Raw genomic sequence first — 21,119 nt, forward strand, 5'->3', positions numbered from 1 at the left:
TGTCGTTTTTCTTCCTGTGCAGCTGAGAAGTTTCCTCTGCATTTTATCTCTTTTTATGTATTGGCAGCTAATTATGCATGTAATGGGCGTGCTCCCTTACACATGATTGCATACAAACTGCTCCTTTCTGTTGTGTAACTAAGCACTCACTCAAACATGCACACTGGTTCAAGAGGAGGAGAGAAGTTACACATTCACTTTCTCTCAAATTGCAGTGGGCAGCTTGTTTTTCAAGCTTTCTCTCTCTTTCTTTTCTGCTTTGCAGAGGGGGAGTATTTTTTTTAATTAATTTTATCATTTTGCTCAGATTTCAAGGGTTCAGAATCCATGTGGTAGTTGTCGTATTTCATTTATTGCAGATTCTATATTTGGCTGAAACCAAAAGTTATGGTACATTCGGAGAAGCAATTACCAGTGCTCCTCCAAAGAAAAAATGTAAAAAGGGGTTTCTAATGTATTTAATTTTTTTTCTGTAAGTCTTAGTAATTCTGGACCATTTTCTGATTTTAAATACATTATATCCACATACCTCCCATTGGTCCCACTTATTGTAGGACACTCCTAATCTTTGACCCCCTAAGCGGCTGGGGTTTCATACACTGCTTTAGATTGTTTAAACTGTGTCTCAGATTATCTGGCAGCAGTTACACCCAGCTGCAAACTCAGATGACCTTTTTCGATAAACTGTGTTTGACTATATACACCTACTTGAAAACTCAGATGAACCTCTTTCAATAAACAACTATAAAGAGATTGCAGATTAATCTAGTAATAGTAAACTCGCTTCAACTCAGGTATGAAACTCCTGTTTTTCAGGTTAAATTTTAAAACTAGGTTGAAGGGAGTTTATAGGAAAGTTATTCTTTTATGTCCAGCCAGATTCCCTGGCGTTTTTCAAAAGGGCATATTTACTCCTCAAGCGAGCAATTACACTTTATTTCATTTGTTACTATGTATGTGGCTTTGAAGGGGGCTGTAATATTTACCTCACAGGGACCAAACATGGAGGAGTTTCAACCTTATTTAGCTAAAAAAATACCAATAAAACATATTCTTTATCATTAAATCAGTAGGCAAAATGCTCAGAACATGGCCTTTTCATCAAATTCATATTAAACATGAGGATATGTTTTCCATTTAACAATGCAGAAATGCTCTGGGACAAAACCATTCCAGTGTGTAAAAGATGTTGTTACAGGATGTGTATGATTATTGCTGAGTAACAAAATACTAAATAACAATAAATCAGCCGCAAAATGGAATACTTACATACTGTTTGATTCAGGATACTGTTTTAGATCCCGATTGTGTTGTACAAAGCACTGATTTATACTTGTGATACATGTAACTGATTACTCTTATTATGGATACAGTAATCTTCAAGAATATACATGCAGATGACTATGTTCAATAGAGGAGACAGGGGTGCAGGGACCTAGCTGCTCAAATAAGATGTCAATAGTTGACAAATAAAGGCAGTTGTAGTCCCACAATTTTCCCAGCAGTCAGTTGTGCGTGAAACCCCTCTCATTAATGGTACTTGTGTCAAAATGTGCTCTTTGCACTTCCATATATTGCACCACTCAGTCCTTATTGCTTTCTGTTCCGAACTGAGTGCTGCACATACTGACACCATCTATTTACCAGGCGGTAGCTCCAGGGTCCCCTTCACACTAATCGGCACAGCACAACCTATGAGTAAGTGCCCCAGCAGGCACGAAACGCGTTTGGTCTTGCTCTTATGTGCTAATAAATTTTTCAATTTTTTAATTGATTGATCCATTATTGGAGATACTCACACTTTCCTTGTGAAATGTTGTCTTGGACCTACACCCTAGAACTGGGGTGAATTGTGAGTATATTCTCCATGATTAACTTCTTGTTTTTGAATTGTTAATTATTTTGGAGTAGTACCTATTTATATACATATATTTATTTCTTTGGCATTAACAAAACCATTATGGATGCACCGAATCCAGGATTCGGTTCGGGATTCGGCCAGGATTTGGCCTTTTTCAGTAGGATTCAGATTCGGCCGAATCCTTCTGCCTGTCTGAACCGAATCTGAATCCTAATTTGCATATGCAAATTAGGGGCGGAGGGAAATTGTGTGTCTTTTTGTCAGAAAACAAGAAAGTAAAAATGTTTTCCACTTCCCACCCCTAATTTGCATATGCAAATTAGGGTTCGGATTCGGTTCGGTATTCGGCTGAATCTTTCGCGGAGGATTCGGGGGGTTCGGCTGAATCCAAAAAAGTCTAGCCTCATGTCAGATTTCCTCTTTTGAAAAATGAAGTTCATTGCAGAAGTCTGAACTGATGTGTCTTGAATCAGACGCCATGACAGTATCCTTGACAGTATATCTTTACAGAAGACACAAAGGCATGCTTTGACATTAGAAGAGAAGAGGTTCCATTTTAAGGCATGAAAACGTTTTTATAGTGAGAAGTTGTGGAATACCCTTACCTGCAAACCTGTTATCCAGAAAGCTCAGAATTATGAAAAGGCCATCTCCCATAGAGTCCATTATATACATATAATTCTAATTTTGAAAAACAATTTACTTTTTCTCTATAATAATAAAGCAGCACCGGTATGGGACCTGTTATCCAGAATGCTCTGGACCTGGGGTTTTCCGAATAAGGGATCTTTCAGCAATTTGGATCTTAAGACTAATAGAAAATCATGTAAATATTAAATAAACCCAAGTACAAGATACTGATTTGTTATTACAGAGAAAAAGGAAATCATTTAAAAACATTTGGATTATTTGGATAAAATGGAGTCAATGGGAGATGGCCTTTCTGTAATTTGGAGCTTTCTGGATAATGGGTTGCAAGATAACAGGTCCCATGCCTGTACCTTGTACTTGATGGTAATTAAGTTGCATGAATCCATATTGTTGGCAAAGCAATCCTATTGGGTTTATTTAATCTTTAAAAAAAAAAATTGGGAAACACGCTACAGTGATCCAAATTATGGAAAGATCCTTTTTCTGGAAACCCCTGGATACAGATGTATTGGCAGATACATTAGTTTCAAGAGAGAGTTGGATGTATTTTTAGATGTGAGAAAATGTGAGGTCACTGAAATAAACTTGTATTACAAAGTTGATTAAGTGACTGGCCTGGTTAACTGAGTCTTTTGGAGCACCCAAGTCAATGGTTTACACTGCTCAAATGCACAGATAAGGATAAGGCATGATACATTTCTTCATTATGAAATGGCCTACAGAGGTAATTTAAATGATGGCAGAACAGTATGGCAACTAGGACAACACTTTGAAGCTGAGCTTTCTGGTGTATCTAGGAGAGCAAATACGTATTCTCCCCAAATCTCATGAGCCTTTATCCTGAACCCCCTGCCACAGCCCTTTTTTTGAAGAACGCAGGGTACATTCAGTTTGATTGAATCATTTCATTTATATGTAAATGCATAATTACAAATAATAATAAAAGCAAGACAAATGATTTACAAGATTTACTTATTGTTCTCATAAAGATACTATTATTATTTTATTTTTGAAGGTACAATTGTATAAGATGTTTATAATAAACCCATACTTTTCACGTAATACATCGCTAGCACATTCCACTCCAATATCAAGAATGAAGAAAGCATCAGATGAAGGTTACTGGAGCGTTTTTTCAGATCAATGTAAGAACTGGAACTTGACACCTGAGTTGAAGTGAGTTCACAGGATGGTTATTCAGCTCATTCTCAATAAACTCACTCAAAAACTGCTGAGTTTATTTAAAATGTAACCTATTAGACCTTGGAAGTTTATGGGCCTTGGCTATATACAGTATTTATATCATTTGCATAAATATTTTTGGCTTAAATTCATTTTTTGCACTGCTTTCTGAACTAAGTCTAATCTATATGGCTATCTATGTAATTATAAATATATATATATATATATATATATATATATATATATATATATATATACTGTATATATTCTGAGTACTCCTGCAAATTTTTAAAATTGCAATCTAAATGAACACCATGGCCAGATGCTTATTGGCCATTTTCATTTTCTTATTGGGGTTATTTCCATTAATGACCCTTATTAGGAGAAAGCAATTAGACAAAAAAAGATATCCAGTACCAAGCACTTAACGGTAAGTTAAATATTACCTTTGGCTCAGGCAATCTTGTATGTTACTTAAAAATTTCTGCCTGATACATTGTTATAGTCATTAATTCCGTGAGCAGCAAAAAATATTTAGCACGTTATGGACCTTTCTGACCCCTACTTTGTATGTTGAAGGCCCTGCGTGGGTTGTAACTCATAGATCATTATACTGTAATGGTATAGTCCATTATTCTGTAAGTACTGGGACACTATACTTACTGATGCATTGTGCTTAGTACAGGGGAGTTCTTATGCTGACATTTATCACTCTGCTCAGGTCATAATCAACTCTTTAGAGCTGCCCCTGCTTTAAGAAATTCCATGTACTTCTCTTTAATTGGTTACACCCCTAATGATATTATACCACTTCCCTAGGGCTGCTAGGCCATGCCCTGGGGACCGCACCACAACAGAAGAACTGAGAAAGTTTTATGGCTGGTTGCTCGTGCCTGGGGTCTAATGTGAATCAGTGGCCTCTAGTGGAGAAAGAACCATGTAAATGCTAGTTTGCTAGTTTGCTTTAGCAGTAAAAATCTTGTAAGGCACATACAGTGTTAACTGACTTTATAAAGAGGGTACATTTCTCCTGGTTGCAGAGGTGAAGTTACAGGCCCAGGCAAAAAAATTAAAAAAAAACTCCGTAGACATTGGAAATAAGACATTTTTGATAAACATTCATTGAATCTGCTTATCATTCAGTGTTCCACTGCCCCACCCCAGTAGTCTTGAGTGTTCATTCTCTATAGTTATAAGCCTGCCTGGTGGCAGTAAAGTAACTAACCTTGGGCAGGCCTGGGTGCAGGATGTGCAACCAGCCCCCTAGGCACTTTTACAATGGCAGTGCACTCTAACAACGAAAAACTCCTCTTTTCTGATGTTCCTACTGACCCAGAGAGAGGTTGTGAACACGGGTGCATTTACACAACCCCGCAACCCTGTCAGGTCCATATTTATATATAGGCACCCTAAGGCCTATGGCTTCAGCGGCAGCTTTAAGGGGCCTATATAAAAAAAAATTAAATAGCAAAGTAAATTATGTTCTCAGCTGCCAGACCTATCGGCCTAAATTAAGTGTTGCGGCAGATCTGGGGGTGGGGGTGAGGGGTACCTAAGCCATTGGTGTGGGAGAAATAATATCACATGTACGGAAGTGATGTCACATGCTCATGCTCAGTTTGCTAGCTGGGGGGTGTCCTTAGGTTCAGTGCCTAGGGTGGTACTGGACCTAAATACAGCACTGACCCCGATAGTTGCACCACTGCATGGTGGTAAGTAAAGCTGCATATATAAAAGTACATCAACATCCCATCTGCAAAGTCAGTTGTCTAAACTGGAATGTGTTATGGCTTGGTTAAAACTGAACATTCAACTGGGGATCAATGGTGTAGGGCAGGGGTCCCCAACTTTTTTTCACCACATTCAATTGTAAAATGAGTTGGGGAGCAACACAAGCATGAAGAAAGTTCCTGGGGATGCCAAATAAGGGCTGTGATTGACTGACTGGTCGCCTCTATGTGGAGTGGCAGCCTACTCAGTACACATGATTTTTATGCAACTAAAACTTGCCTCCAAGCCAGGAATTCAAAAATAAGCTCCTGCTTTGAGGCCTCTTGGAGCAACACCCAAGTGGTTGGCGAGCAAAATGTTGCTCATGAGCCACTGGGTATGGATCACTGGTGTTCGCAGAATGCAAAAAGACTTTTCACCATGCCTGACATTTCCTACCACTGAGGATATATAGGTAAGGGATCTGTTATGCAGAAAGCTCTGACATACTGCTTTGTCATTTCCATAAGTGCCATTTACATAAATACTTGTTTATATTTCATACATTAATCTATATGGATGGCAAAATACTTGTATTTTATAAATATTTAAAAGTGTTTTTAATAGCTTTCAGGCATGCTGTTCCAGATTACAGAAACACCCAGGTCCCATGCCATGTGGGCACTGCACACTTAACATATGTATTGGGATATCAGGTATCACCTTCTCAGTGTAACCTCTTCACAGACCTAGTCCCACCTTTGTGAAATATATTAGAAGCAGTATATTGCTCACAGAATCACTTTAGATTTGGAAACTGCAAGCTAAATGTGCTTTAAATTAGACATTGTGGGTAATTCCCCATACAGCATCGAGCGCAATTTGCACAAGTTGTAATAAAAATATGTCTCTTAATAAAAGTTTTCCTTTAGTCACCTATTGTCACAGTCACTTCCTCCTGTCATTGCTTGACACCTATGGGCATAAATTATGATAGCACAGTGGTTATTATTGCTGCCTTGCTTGGGTCTAATTCCATTCATGGGACAATCTGTGCGGAGTTTGACATTAGTGTTATGTGTTGTTGTGTGCATATAATAGGGAAATAATACTGACATACATTTCACACCACTCTCAATGCCAATTAACACCAGCACAACCCAGCCCCAATGTCTTACCAGCACACTGCACAACCCTAATGCCCTTATAGCACATTGCACAGCTCCACAGCTTATCCTCCAATTGATGGTACAAATCGAAGTACCTCTGACACATATTACAGAGACCATAGTACACCTACAGCAAGTAAATACCAATACTCCTGCACATTACTCCAGCCCCAATACACATGCAATATGTGTGTTAAAAAAATTCATGCATTAAATTGAATTGGATCTTCTCTTGTTTATTTGGTAAATTCCAAAAAAATATGTGCACTGCACACATATTTAAATAAATAAAATAAAGTAAAATGAAAACAACATGGAATTTTATGAAAACTGGATGCCTTAGGTAATATATATGGGCTGTAGATTAATTCCCATTGTTTTCAATAGAACAAAATTTAGACAACTCAATAGGATTTACCAACCAAAATACTACAAGTCTGCATTCTTTTGCTATACTCAGTCCTGTAAGCCATAGCTTGAGTGTATGCCACTCTGTAAGCATAGTTACAGAAGACAACCTAAAAAAATTCATAAGAGCAAACTAATACAAAAAACAGACCAATTGCTTCTTGTGGGTTCCCTATAACATAGAGAATCCAATAGGGGTCCTGTCTGGTATGACATTTCGGTTATATGTGATTAAAAGATAAATGATCTCTTTGGGATATGGGGTCATCTAAACCTATGTCTTTGTTAGACAAATAATGTCTAGCTAGCCTATTGCTAGAGTTTATTATGTTTGCTAAATGAAGACTTGGGTAGGTAAAGCATGTTGGCAATAGGCCTTTATGATAAACTTGGCTTTTGCAATAATGTTTGCCATAAAGAGTATACACTAGAATAGGTTATAACATTATACAGTAAATATCTAGACAGAGGTGTCACCCCCACATGACATTGCAGTGATAAGCATGTGTAGTTGGGAGTGTGGAAATCTTTGTATAGAGTTATATTCCATGAACAAATAAGGGTGATTGAAATTACAAGTGGAAGGATGTTTTCTTTTCAAACTCCTTAAAGCCTCCCCTTCCTGTACAGAGCAGTTTCCCACAGAAAGCCCTTCAATAAACTGATTTCCTACACTGATCCCCCCCAACAAAGAGTATACATTAGCCAAGTGTGGAAGAAAACCAACTCTCTAACCCCCCAATGACAAAAGTAACAAGCTGGGGTTAATTTTCTCATCATCAGAATGACTATTCACAGATTAACACCTGCATCTTTGCAGAGCTTAAACCTGCCTAAGAGAGTCATTGGTATGGTAACTGTGCAGGAAGACCCCATGATGGCAGCTAGCACAGAGCTACTCACTGACCATAAAGGCAGCACTGGCAACTGAACTTTCTTTTCAATGAAAAAGCAGTGTGGCCTCTGTTTCTTGACTTGTTTGGTTACATTATCGTTTAAAAGGATAACAAAGCTTTCCCCAAAGCAAACAAATCAAGTGGGACAACAGCGGCCGATTCGTGTTTGTGTGCATTGTGTTTCCCCTTGTGCTCTCCTGCTGGTATGACAAAAGCATCTGGGAAGGTTGGTTCCAATAAAATTCATACACATAGTGAATCCTTCTTACCATCATCTGGCATCTTCCTGTTGATTCCACGGTTTTGTTTTGTCAATACACAAAAGTATATTCTGTAAACAAGATGCATTCTGAGATGCAAAACTGGTTCCAATAGTATTCCAATAGATACAAATATAAATACACAAAACATCTTTACAACTTTAGGGGTAGAGTAAAAACTAACCTTTATCAACAGGGTGATATTTTGTGTTTAAAAATCAGAAACATGGTGTAGATCTGAAATAGCTGGTTGTCCACTTTATTAAGCACCTTCTGAGCGTCACAAACTATGGGGGTAATTTATCAACATTCAGATTATAGTATTAGAATGTTTTAAACAAATCGATTTTTTTGTGAATTGGAATTATGCTCTTAAATACTCATACGATTTTTGTTAAGTGCCAAAAATGCGTAAAGCTTGGATGTAAAACGTTGCCGTCCAAAAACGGTCAAGTTCATGTAGAGGTAAATGGGAGCCGTCTATGGCAATTTGAAGGCATTTTTTTCCAATTCAACTTTTTAAACATTTTTTTAAAAATGATAGAGTAAAAATTCTAACTCTTCAAAATGTTTCACATTTTTTCAAAATTTTTTATGTTTGGATTTTTTAATAAACAAGAATTCATTTTTTTTCAATTAGAGTTTATTCAAAGTAGAAAAACCTCTAACATTATACAAACTCGAATTTTGATAAATAAGTCAGTATATCTATGCCAGAGGAGAAAAGGCTGATCTGCTCCAATGCATCCTTTTATGGCAGACCATGTGGTTGCAGGGGGCACAGGAGTGTAGGGGACTCAGTGAGGCCCTAATTGGTGAGCAATTTTAATATATCTTGGTAGGCTAGGCCAACTTGTCAATACTTTGAGGCCCTAAATTTAATTTGCTGTGGGACCCAGTAGCATTTAGTTACACCACTGGGCCTATCAGCATGCACCTGGATGGATTTTAGTGCAAATATGCATACTTTTGTGTTTCTGGGCAAAGTCTGCCCCATATGCATGACAGGCTGATGCCGTGTCTATGAGTGCAAACACAAACAGGGCATATGGGAGCAGACCTTTCTGACAATGCCCTATGTCAGCCAGACACATTCATACAGTGTAGAAATCAGCAATTTCAGATCTACTCCCTGTAGATACATCACCCTGTTTAGATACCCTGTCCTTTAGGGTAATGGTATGTGGGATGCTTTGAGCAACACATGTTTAAATATGTCATGTGATTTAAATCTAACTTTATTGGGGTTGGTTTGGGTGCTTTGGCGTTGCATTTTTCTTCTACTTAAAAATGAAGTGGTCAGACTGCCTGAAAGAGCCCACATACAATTAGCCTTTGTGGCCCTTACACACTGCTCTTCATACATGTATTACCTTCATTATTTACAAAATTATTTGAATTCTACCAGTTGGTACATAAACTGCTGGCTCCTGCAGAATATCTTTGTCTGTCAATCAAATTCTGCTTTTCTTCAAGATGCACACATGCCACTTTCAGTGTCCTGAAATATTAAGGCATAAGAGTGACCCCCCCCCCCCACAAACACACACACACAAAATCCTACTTGTTATTTTCCAAAAAATTTGTAGAGAATTTCTCTTTAAGATGTAGGCCGTTTTAGAGAAAATGTCATCAGATTTTGGAGATAAATTTAGTTTAATCTTCTCTCCATTTTATAAAGACTTACAAGTCTATTTAGGTTTCTCTAGAAAGACCTTAAAATGGTTAGATAAACAATTGGTTCAACATAAACCAAAGTTGAAAACAAAATAGTGGTTCAATATTAAATAATAAAAAACAGAATTTTATATCAAAGGAATATAAACAACTGTTGTATGACTTCTTGCAGTTAAACACCATCTATAGTATCTTCTTTTTTTAAGATCTATGTTTTTTAGGAGTTTTGTGTTTTTTATTATTTTATAGAGGTTGGATAAAGTCAATTGCCCCTCAAACCATATTTTCGTTGGATATTTCTAAATGCATGCAGAATATAATTCAAACCAAACTGTTATCAGTGGGACCCCATATAATTGACACATGTGAATGGCAAGCAGCTCAGGAATTGAGAGTTTACAGTTGTTATCACTATCTGCTCTTGAAAGCCCCCCTGTCGTGTTCTGTAAACTGTAGGCTGCAGAGCCATTTCCTATGCTGCCTTCATATGCAGAGCTGCTAATAGTCTCTTCTAACACCTTCTTTTTAGATCACAGATGGGGGTAGTAGTGCTATTGATCAATTCCATTGCCAAAACCACCTGCAAACCGTGGGCAGTTTCAGACAAGGGCAAATTAGCATGTAGGTGGGGCTTCAGTTTGTTCTTGTGCAAAGTGGCCATTCCACCATTCTCTTGCATTCCACCAACATTCTACTGTATGCATTTCCAGGCAAAATACCATTGCTTACATCTAATTATATTAGATGGGGGTGGGAGTTGTTTAATATTGCATGTCCTGGAATTGTGGAATAGAATTCAGAATATCTAGATATTAATGATAAAGCCCATTGCTTCTTCAATGAAAGGACATATTCCAGATATAACAGAATTCCAGTTCCCATAATCTGTTAATTTAGTTAGTGGGAGATTCTGGGAGTTATAGTTTACTTGGCATATAATTTACAGCATTATTAACAATATATTGCAGCCATGCCGCACAGATAAGCAGGAAAGTTGGGCAGTAAGACAGCACGCACTATATAGTGCTTATGTGTTTTTGTATATGCTACTATTTAAACAGGAATTTGTGATTGGGTTGAGAAAACAGAGACTGAGACTTACTAAAATGTGTGTCCATTTTAGTCTAGTACATTAAATATGAATAGCTATTGTCCTTGAAATAAAAAAAAATATAAAGTTGATTTTATACATTTGCGAGAGAATTAGTAAATTCAAAGAGATATATATCACGTTTCAAGGGTGGCACACTGCTTCAGACATTCACCCCGGTGCAAGTTAATAAATACATGAAGTTATTCAAATACATTAATGACCAGGAGTTTTTTTCAAATATATATATACTGCATTATTAAACCAAGTTGAATAGTGCTGTTCATATTGGATTGCAAGTTAGTGGCTCTTCAGACCTTGTTGGACTACAGATTCTAACATCACATAGATGCATAAGACTTAATTAATGGTTTATCAATGTATAGCACAGATACCCCAACTTCATTCAGCAAAAGCACAGCCCATGCAAGATCTGACCCCCCCTCACTGCCCCTCCCTCCCAGGTGCAGGACCCTCTCACACAAAGGCTTATCTGATAGATTAGCTCCAATTCAAGTGCAGATGACTGCCGGGGCACAGCAGTGCTCATATAAAGAGGAGGGGGAGAGAGCAAAGACGTATCAGTTATCCCCTTAGCCCTTTGGAGACTACACATTCACAGAGAGCAGTGGGGAAGCACAACTCTCACTGGAGATCCTGCTGTCTACTACCTACTGCCAACCCAGCATCAGTGCTAGCAATGAGCTTTAGCCAGGAGTCTGGAACCCACCATAATTCCCTGGATTATGCAGGAGTCTCTGATGAGGAGGATGAAATTGATATTCTTGGAGAAGATGACCCCTGCAGCCTGAAGTCACACTTTTACCTACAGCCTACACATTCAGACATGGGAGACAGTGGGATGCTGAGTCCTTCCAAGCTAAGCTGCACTGAAAGTGAGAGCGATTCCTCGGGAGAGAGTGAAGGAGGTACTTCTAAAGACTCCCCAGCTACCTCACCTGGTGGCAAAGCCAAAAGGGCCCTGGTAAAGCCTCCTTACTCTTACATTGCTCTGATCACCATGGCTATCCTGCAGAGCCCACACAAGAAACTGACTCTTAGTGGCATCTGTGATTTTATCAGCAGCAAGTTCCCTTACTACAAGGACAAGTTCCCTGCTTGGCAGAACTCTATCAGGCACAACCTGTCCCTTAATGACTGCTTCATTAAAATACCACGGGAACCAGGAAATCCAGGAAAAGGCAATTATTGGACACTGGATCCTGCTTCTGAGGACATGTTTGATAATGGAAGCTTCCTTAGAAGGAGGAAAAGGTTTAAGAGGCACCAACAGGAGTTCTTTAAGGATGGACTCATGATGTACAACTCTCTGCCTTACTACAGACCCTACAGTGCCCTCCAACCACAGCCAATGCTCCAGCAGACGCCACTGGCATGCATGGCAATCCCAGAGACCTTGTCCATGCCAACTAACCTTACACCCTACCCAGACATAAAGAGGAAGGCTCATTACCCAGACCAGGGGGCACACAGGGGTTTTGAGGGCCAGGATGCTAATAACCATCCAAATAATTCTCAGAGCAAGTGTTCATTCAGTATTGAGAACATCATGAAGAAACCCAAGGAACCAGAGCCAAGTTTTCCAAGCTTCAACTCACACTGGAACTATAATAATCACTTATTGCAGAGACCAAGTTCCTGCTTTCTCCCAGCTGTGCTTAACCTATCCACTGGCCCTCTGCTAGCTAATGTCCAGGGCACCAGGCAATACAACCTAATCAAATTCCCTGGGAGTTATTAAAGTAAGTCACTTTGGGTCTCACATAGCCCCAGTACACAGTATGTATTCTGCTACTAGGACCTTTTTTGTCCAACCCCAAAGACTTTATTTATTGTCAAAGACAAGGTTATACAATCTGTGTCCCTCCAGTTTGTACTGAAGTAACATTTCCAGCACTCCCTAAATTCCATGGTTGTCAGGGGAAGATGGAAGTTGCAGTTGAATAACAACTAGAGGGCTGCTGGTTGTACATACCTGGACAGTCATATGTATTTGTATGACAACCCCATGTGGCACATGTGCTGCTGGATGCTTGAATCATTATGGATTGCCATTCTTTTGTTTTGTCTTATTTTTCTGTTAATATATAATGTAAATAGAAATGTAATCTATTGAACTATTTATTATCAAAGTTATTGCAACTTTTCAGTCTACTCATGCTAAATAAAATAATTCACATGAATATACGGACTGTACATATTTATTTGCATACACAAACATCCATATAAACATTGCTGTAAATTCTAACATTATTATGTACAATCTTGACCATTTGCCATTCTTTACCAAAGTATATTCATATCTTTCAGGCTGTCTGCCTATATACCTGTCTGTCCATCTATCTATCAATTGCTGTCTATCTGTCTGTCTGTCTGTCTGTCTGTCTGTCTGTCTGTCTGTCTCTCTCTCTCTATCTATCTATTATCTATCTATTGCTGTATATCTATCTATCTATCTATCTATCTATCTATCTATCTATCTATCTATCTATCTATCATCAGTATAAGATATACATTAGAGCCTTTTGTTCCATTGGTATTGCAGCGTGGGAACAGTGTTTCCAAAACCAGGTTCACCCTGCTGACCTAATAAGTACAATATAAAAAAAAATTAATAAACACAAATTTCCAGTAGAGCAAGAACATAACTATCGTCAAGCTGCCCATCTTTTCTGTACAGCAAATAAATAGGAAGTTAGTCCCAAAAAAGAGTGGGAAACTCGTGCATTTCTTATACATGTTTCGTTATTTTATTTTATTTTTACTTAAAATTATTTTAATTATTTCATTCTGGGAAATGTCAAATGACCATTTCCTATCCCTGTTATTATTTTAGATAAAATGTAATCACTCAAGTCAGTACCCATATTCAATATGTATTATTTTAGATAACTTTTAACTCATTCTTCCTAAATAAAAATATGTGTAAGAGTAAAATTACTCAATTAAATAGCAATAGCAATAAGTGTGTGCAACAGCTTTTTGCAAGCTGTCTATTAAGCCGATAATAGAATATACAGCAGAAAATTATAAGCAAAGAAGGTGCATTTCTTCAGTTATTCTTTTTTTAATTACTTTGGTTTTATTCTATTACTATGTGCTATAAAAAAAGGAACACATTCTGCTTTTGATTGCAGACCTTTATATATTCTCCATTCTTTGCTTTGCCTTACATATGGCCGTTAATGGGTTTATCACCAGGAAAATGAAAAGCCGCAATATTAAACCAACCAATACCCAACCATTTACGGTTGTCTGTTATCCAGAAACCCATTATCCAGAAAATTCCAAATTATGGAAAGTCCATCTTCCATAAAATCATTTCATAAAAATTTTAGAAATTGATTTCCTTTTTCTATGTAATATAAAAAGTGCCTTGTACTTGTAATTAATCCTTATTATCATTAATACTTATAATTAATCCTTATTGAAAACAAAACCAGCTTATTGGGTTTATTTAATGTTTACATGATTTTCTAGTAGAATTAAGGTATGACGATCCAAATAACAGAAAGATCTGTTATACTGAGAACCCCAGGTCCCGAGCATTCTGCATAACAGGTCCCATACCTGTATGGTATGGAAATATTCATTTTATTTCCAGTTATTTTCCTTTTTCATATCCCTGCTATGTAACACTTTGCTAATCTTTTTTGGACATGTGGAGAGTTATTTGTATCAGGGACGTCCCGTTGTTATGCAGCCTGGGGGTGTACACGAACAATGAATTTACAGACCACTTGGGGATTATTTTTTCTGAATGATAGTTGACAAACATAAAGTTTCACCTGTACCACATTCTCCAAAATCTTTTTTTAGATATATTTTCTTGTATGTTCCTCCATACCAATACGCCTTGAAGGGCAAGATGCCCGTCTATAAACAAAAAAGGCTATAGAAAAACACTGTTTAGAATAGGGATACAACGTCTCTGTTGCTCCATTTGTTGCAGAACTACAGCTAACAACTTTCTCCTGCAATCTCAGCTGCAGAGGGCCAAATGTTCTGACCCCCTTGGTACTGATAGTAATACCTTTCTCTCCAATGGGCAAAGCAATATATCCTGCTGTGTGGTCTTGGGAAGCTCCAAAAGCTATTTCTTCTGATGATGGATCATTTCAAATGTTACCAGCCTGCAACGTTCATTGCCCTTAAACAAAACGTTCTTTGTGCCACTGACCATTACCCATTACTTTCCATTTACTTTAGCAGAACTGTTGGGTTTACAAGGAGCAGCACTGGGTATAAACGTGAGGAAGTCATTAGCCTTAGGCTAAATTACCACCTCACTCTCTTACTGGCAAGAACAAGCCACTCAGTAACAACAGGGAACTGAAACCCATTGTAAGACTGGAACTATCCCATAAAGTGTTGCTAAACACATTTACATCCACAAAGTCTCAATGCAATACAATGATCTCATAAAGGGTAATGCCTTTTAATTCGGTCTCAGAGCCACAAAATAGAATACTCTTATCTACATTACTCTTTAAAGCTAAGCTTAGCAGTCAGTATAAAGAGCATGCATTTAGTGTTGTAGTTATGATTCAATTGAACTTACTTAATCTTTGATGATTAATTCGATTGAGCTCTAATGGTAATGATTGTACAGTAAATTTGTATACTGGGATACATATCTATAATGTCAGAAGCCAAATACCTTTGACTTTCTGGGATAATGTGTGTGTGGCCTATGATTAAAGTGGACCTGTCACCCAGACATAAAAAATCTGTATAATAAAAGTCCTTCTCAAATTAAACATGAAATACAAATTCTATTTTTTTTTTTAAGCATTCATAGCTGTTGTAAACTAATTTAAAAATCTCAGCTGTCCATCAAATATTGTCTGCCCCCCCTCTATGCCTTAGGCAAGCAATTACTTTCACTTTGCATACAACATTTCCTAGATATCACTGCTCTCCCCACATTCACTCCATTCTCTTAACCATTTAATTGTGTAGCCAGGGCATGGGGATGGACATTGAGTCCCCCGTTCTGATGCACAAACAAGATTCTGAGATGGGTTACAGGTCCCCTTTAAGAGAGTCTTTCTCAAAATGCGTTAGGCAATGCAGAATATGCACCTGTTGCAATACATATCTCATATTTTATCCAGAGTGCCGCCTGACGATTTGTTGAGTGGTTTGGCACACATACACACACGCAGGTAATTACAGACACACAATAGGAGGTAGAGCAGAAAGTACAGCTTAGCTTTAAAACATTCTATTTTGAAAATAATTCATTTTCAGAAATAAACCGCAAAGGGTTACTGTGGCAAACACTTTATGGAATGTTTGGGGACAGGTAGCCATTCAGAAATAGATACAAGTACTGACAACTAATCTGCAGGCACTTGATGTAACAAAGTAGGAATCATGTGCCACCTTGTGGCTGAAAGGAAAAACAACAGTCATACTGTATACATTTTAGGGTTGCCAGCTTTTTGGAAAGAATGATTTGCCTTCTTATCTGTGTTACCTTGCTTCCATATCAAAACCACTGCTATCAGGCATTACTTATATTAAAATATGATGTTACATAAAAAGAATTGTTTATTAAAAAACAGCAGTTATATATCTCTTTTATTTTGTAAAGTAACAAATAAACATGTGATCGACACTAGGAGGCAGATTTCTAACATCTGGTGAAAAAAATTGACCTATAGTAAACCTGCCACATATTGTCAGTTTGAGCAAAACAGCAGAAAACTACAGTCACTTCTGTTTCTTTTCAGCCATAAGGTGGTGATGGATACTTGCAACCACATGGTTGAGGTTTCTCAGCATCATTATCCCACTAATACATGTATGGATCTGTTATCTGGAAGTCTTTTAGCCAGAAAGTTCTGAATTGCTGGAAGGTTATCTACCACAGACTCCATTTTATCCATATAATTAAAATGTTTAAAAATAATTTCCTTTTTCCATGTAATAATAAAACAGTACCTTGTACTTGATCCCAACCAATATATAATTAATCCTTACTGGAGGTAAAATAATCCTATTGGGTTTATTTAATGTTTAAATAATTTTTTGTAGAGTTAGGGGCACATTTACTAAACTCGAGTGAAGGATTAGAATAAAAAAGACTTCGAATTTCGGAGGTTTTTTTTTGGCTACTTCGACTTTTGACTACGACTTTGAATCGAACGATTCGAACTAATTCGATTGAAGGAAATGCTGTAAATCATTCGACTTCGAGATTCGACGGTCGAATATCGAGGGTCAATTAACCCTCGATATTCGACCAATAGTAAATGTGCCCCCTAATGTATGGAGAACCAAACTATGGAAAGATCCCTTATCCAGAATATATCAGGCCCTAAGCATTCTGCAAAACAGGTCCCATATTTGTATTGAGAAAAACTTCAGCCAGGGAGCTGAATTAAACGTTGAGGCTGAGCTAAAAGACTTTATATATGTAAATGTGCTCAGTGACAGAATATGACAATCCATTTCATTCACACAATGGGTTTCACTTTAACTGTTGTTTCTGGGTGATTTGCTCATTTAATTTAGCCCAGAGTTAATGACTTCCTCACATTTACACAAAATGCTACTCAATGGAAACTTGACAGTTGTGCTTTATAAAGTTCATGGATGATTGTGGGTAACTGTAATTGGTACAATAAGTGTTTTGTTAGGGTACAATGGCTAGAAACAACTTTATATGGCCCTGACATCACTACCGCATCATTATATATGTATTGATGTAATGCTGGCAAGTTTACAGTATTATAATAAATTATTTATTAAATTGAGTTACAGAATTAGAGGGTGTGTCTCACAAGAGTTTACAACAATCTACTAATATGATATGATGTGGAATACTTCTAAATGATGATAGATATCTGTGCAACTATAAGAGATCTGTGCTACTATTACTATTCTACAGCCATATTCAAGCCACTGCCTCATTGCTAGGGTAGATTTGACCCTACCAACCAGAAAGCTGCTGCAATTCCAAACTGCAAAGCTGCTAAAAAAATAATAAAATGAAGACCAACTGCAAATAGTCTCAGAATACCACTGTCTACATTATGTTAACAGTCCAGTAAAGGTGAAATACCAATTTAAAACCTCTGCTGTAAGCTGATAATGAAACAGTTCTGGTTCTACAGAAAAATACACGTCCCACTTTGTATATTGACACAAAGAAACCATAGATGAAAGTTAGTTAAAAATACGTTTATTCACCATAATGAAACCAATAAAAGTTTAGGATTGGAACTGGTCAAATAAATTTCAACCCATGCATCACTAGACCACATAGCCCCTCCTAATATCCTGTATATGGGCATCATATAATAATAGTATGTAACAAAATAGCACAATTATTCATACCCATAGTGTATTGTTCCCAGAATTCTAGCATCATTTCATGCACCAAAAAAATTTGCTGCTGCTAGATACAAATTCTGCATTAAAACGTGTTAGAATGTTAGTAATATATAGTAAAATAGTGACACCTACTGGAGCTACAGAGAATGAAACATACAAAGTGTGTAGGGCGTTTTCAACTGCTTCAACATTATTACTTAATAGAAAGCAGCTGGTCATTAATCATGAGCAGAAATACAGATTGACTGAGTATCAAACTATCGGACTTAAACATTAGTAGTAATAAGGTAGTACCAAAACATGACAACCTATTACACACCTCCAATATGTTTAACTAGATGTCCCAGCTGTATTCTTGAGTACTCCACATAAAGGATTAGGACTGACAAACCACATTAAAATATGTACACATTGTAATCTGTACCTTGTCAGCCTTATTCCTCCAATGGGCCCCTCTCATTCCTGGTGGTGTCACTCCCTGGACACCTGGCAATGTATAAAACACAAAATAGGAACTGTCCACACCAATGTTATTGTGGGTGCCATATCTCTTATATCATTACCATATCTCTGCCTAAAAGTATCTGTAAGTATATAGGCAGCATATAGGCAGCATATAGGCAGCATCATGGGATTGTTTACTCTGCAACAATATTAACAAAACAGAAAACGGGACTGGTACAAGTCTGACTGAGAGGGAGGTTTCTTTAACACTGTATCTATAATCCAACTACCACAAGGCAGTGGGTACAAGGCCAGGTATTTTTTCAGGGTTATAGGATGCAAAAGAGCGTACATTTTTTTTTTGGTGTAACCCACTTCCCCCCTACATTACCTAACATATGGCACTTAACTATACACTGGGCTCATGTGTAGGGCAATATAAAACTTTATTTGATTTTATTAAGGTTTCCCAGGCTTGTGTAATGTAATGTTTTTGCTGCAACATATACGTCCATTCAACTTTAACTTCCTGCCGTATGCAAATTAGGCAATGCTAGCGCAACTTTGCTTTGCTTGGCGCAGTAATGCTAGTGCAACTTTGCTAGTGTTCACCGCCCTGGACGCAACTTCGGATTTTAGTGAATTAGCGTTGTCCTGGTGAATCTACGCCTAGCGAAGTGTTGCGCTTTGAGCGAAGCCGTCGCAGGTGAATTTGCCCCCTAGGAGAGTAAGATTGATGTATTCTTTGACTGCAATGCCTTATGGGAGTTACATGCTTCATGCTGTGTCATCTACCTGTTCTACCAACATCTGATGTTACATCTGCTAATACCTCAAACTATGTGAGTAAACCTGTAGTCATTGTTTTGGACTAATAAATCATCCTTTTTCTTTTACTATAAGAACCTCCTGGTGTCCAATAATTATTCCTTTTTTACATATACAGTAGCCTGAGAGTTGTAGTTGCACTACACCTTTATGGGAACCTTCCACTTAGCGAAGGCCCTGATCCTGAAGTGTGAGTTGCAGTGTAACCCATTCTCCTATCACTAGCTGAAAATGAACTACTTGTGGTCTGGATAGCCAAGTGTTACTATACTCTGCTGCCAGATTTTTTCTTTTTCCAGGCCAACATTTTGCCAATGTCATTGTATAAACTGCTGTGAACTAATAGAATAGTATATTGTTTAAATATTAGCAAATTCAAATTCTTTCATTTTATGTAGATATGTAGGTTTTGACTGTTCAATACCCTCTAAATGAGACAATGGGCTATTCACCTTTGATTATACCTTCAGTATCATGTAGAAAGTGATATTCTGAGAATTTTCAATTGGTTTTCATTTTTTTTTTACCTGTAACAGAATAATATGCAACAGAGTTTTCAACTTTAAAATTGTTTATTTATTTTTTAGATGCTATCAAAATGTGGTCAATTCCAGCTGATATATAGAAGGTCTTTTCCAGGAACATGTTTCATTTAGACAGTAGCTGTGTATCCTGAGGCTTTATTCAATATTCCAGTACTTTGCGGAACCTTCTGCTCTCCAGACATGAAATCTAAAATGAAAGGAAGAAAGGATGAGTGAAAGAGTTCCATGATATCTGAGCCTAGGCTTTGCATACTCTTACCCAAACAGTTCTACAAGAGAAGAAACAGGATTACTGACCTACAGATATATACTATATGGTACCCCAACCAGACAGGGAGGAGCCAGACTTGGAAAATATAACCTGATGTAACCAAAGGTATTTCCTTTATGTGAGTGTGGTGGCTGATAACATTTTATGGTCTTCAATGTAGGAATAAAGTAACAGAGAATATATTACTGATATTACTGATAAGGCCAAAGAACAAGCATTGCCCTTTTTTTGTGTTTTTGCAACCGTTTTGCTGAGATGATCAATAGAACTACAATATGCCTTGCTTTCAGAACTTCCTTTATTTACTAGAAATCATCTGATTAGCAAAAATATTTATGTTTTTACCTGTCTACCGGTGTCCTCCTTTATCCTTACAACTTCTAGAGGGGGCATTCATTAATTTTGGGGATAGTAAACTACATTTTTATAATAGAAAAGGAGCACCTTTGGGTTTTAGAATTCTACTAGGAGCAGCCAGATGCGATTTTAGGAACAAAACAACCAAAAATCAAAGCATCTTAGTCCTTTTTTGGTAACCACGAATCTGTAATTTAGTCATTTATAAACTACTGTTCTTTCATAAGGAACTTTTAAATTTACAATCTTGTATTAATGATACAGACAATAGTACTGTAAAAAATATTGACTGACTTACATTTTTATATTTTTCTAAGCCAGTTTGGCATATAGACTGCTGTCTGGGACAATGAATTAAGCAGTATAGAGTAGATCTAAATGCAATGGTAACTAACTAACCATATA

General features: G+C 37.3%; 1 protein-coding gene across 1 annotated transcript; it reads left to right on the top strand.

Moving 5' to 3' along the window:
• Positions 1 to 11,484: 11,484 nt before the first annotated feature.
• On the top strand, positions 11,485 to 13,108 carry foxd4l1.1.L (forkhead box D4 like 1, gene 1 L homeolog). Its single transcript, NM_001088253.1, is given in 1 exon segment — positions 11,485 to 13,108. A coding segment is annotated over 1 exon segment (1,062 nt). The 5' UTR covers positions 11,485 to 11,604; the 3' UTR covers positions 12,667 to 13,108.
• The last annotated feature ends 8,011 nt before the right edge of the window (positions 13,109 to 21,119 follow it).

Source organism: Xenopus laevis, chromosome 1L, assembly GCF_017654675.1.
Source record: "Xenopus laevis strain J_2021 chromosome 1L, Xenopus_laevis_v10.1, whole genome shotgun sequence".
Lineage (NCBI taxonomy): Eukaryota > Metazoa > Chordata > Amphibia > Anura > Pipidae > Xenopus > Xenopus laevis.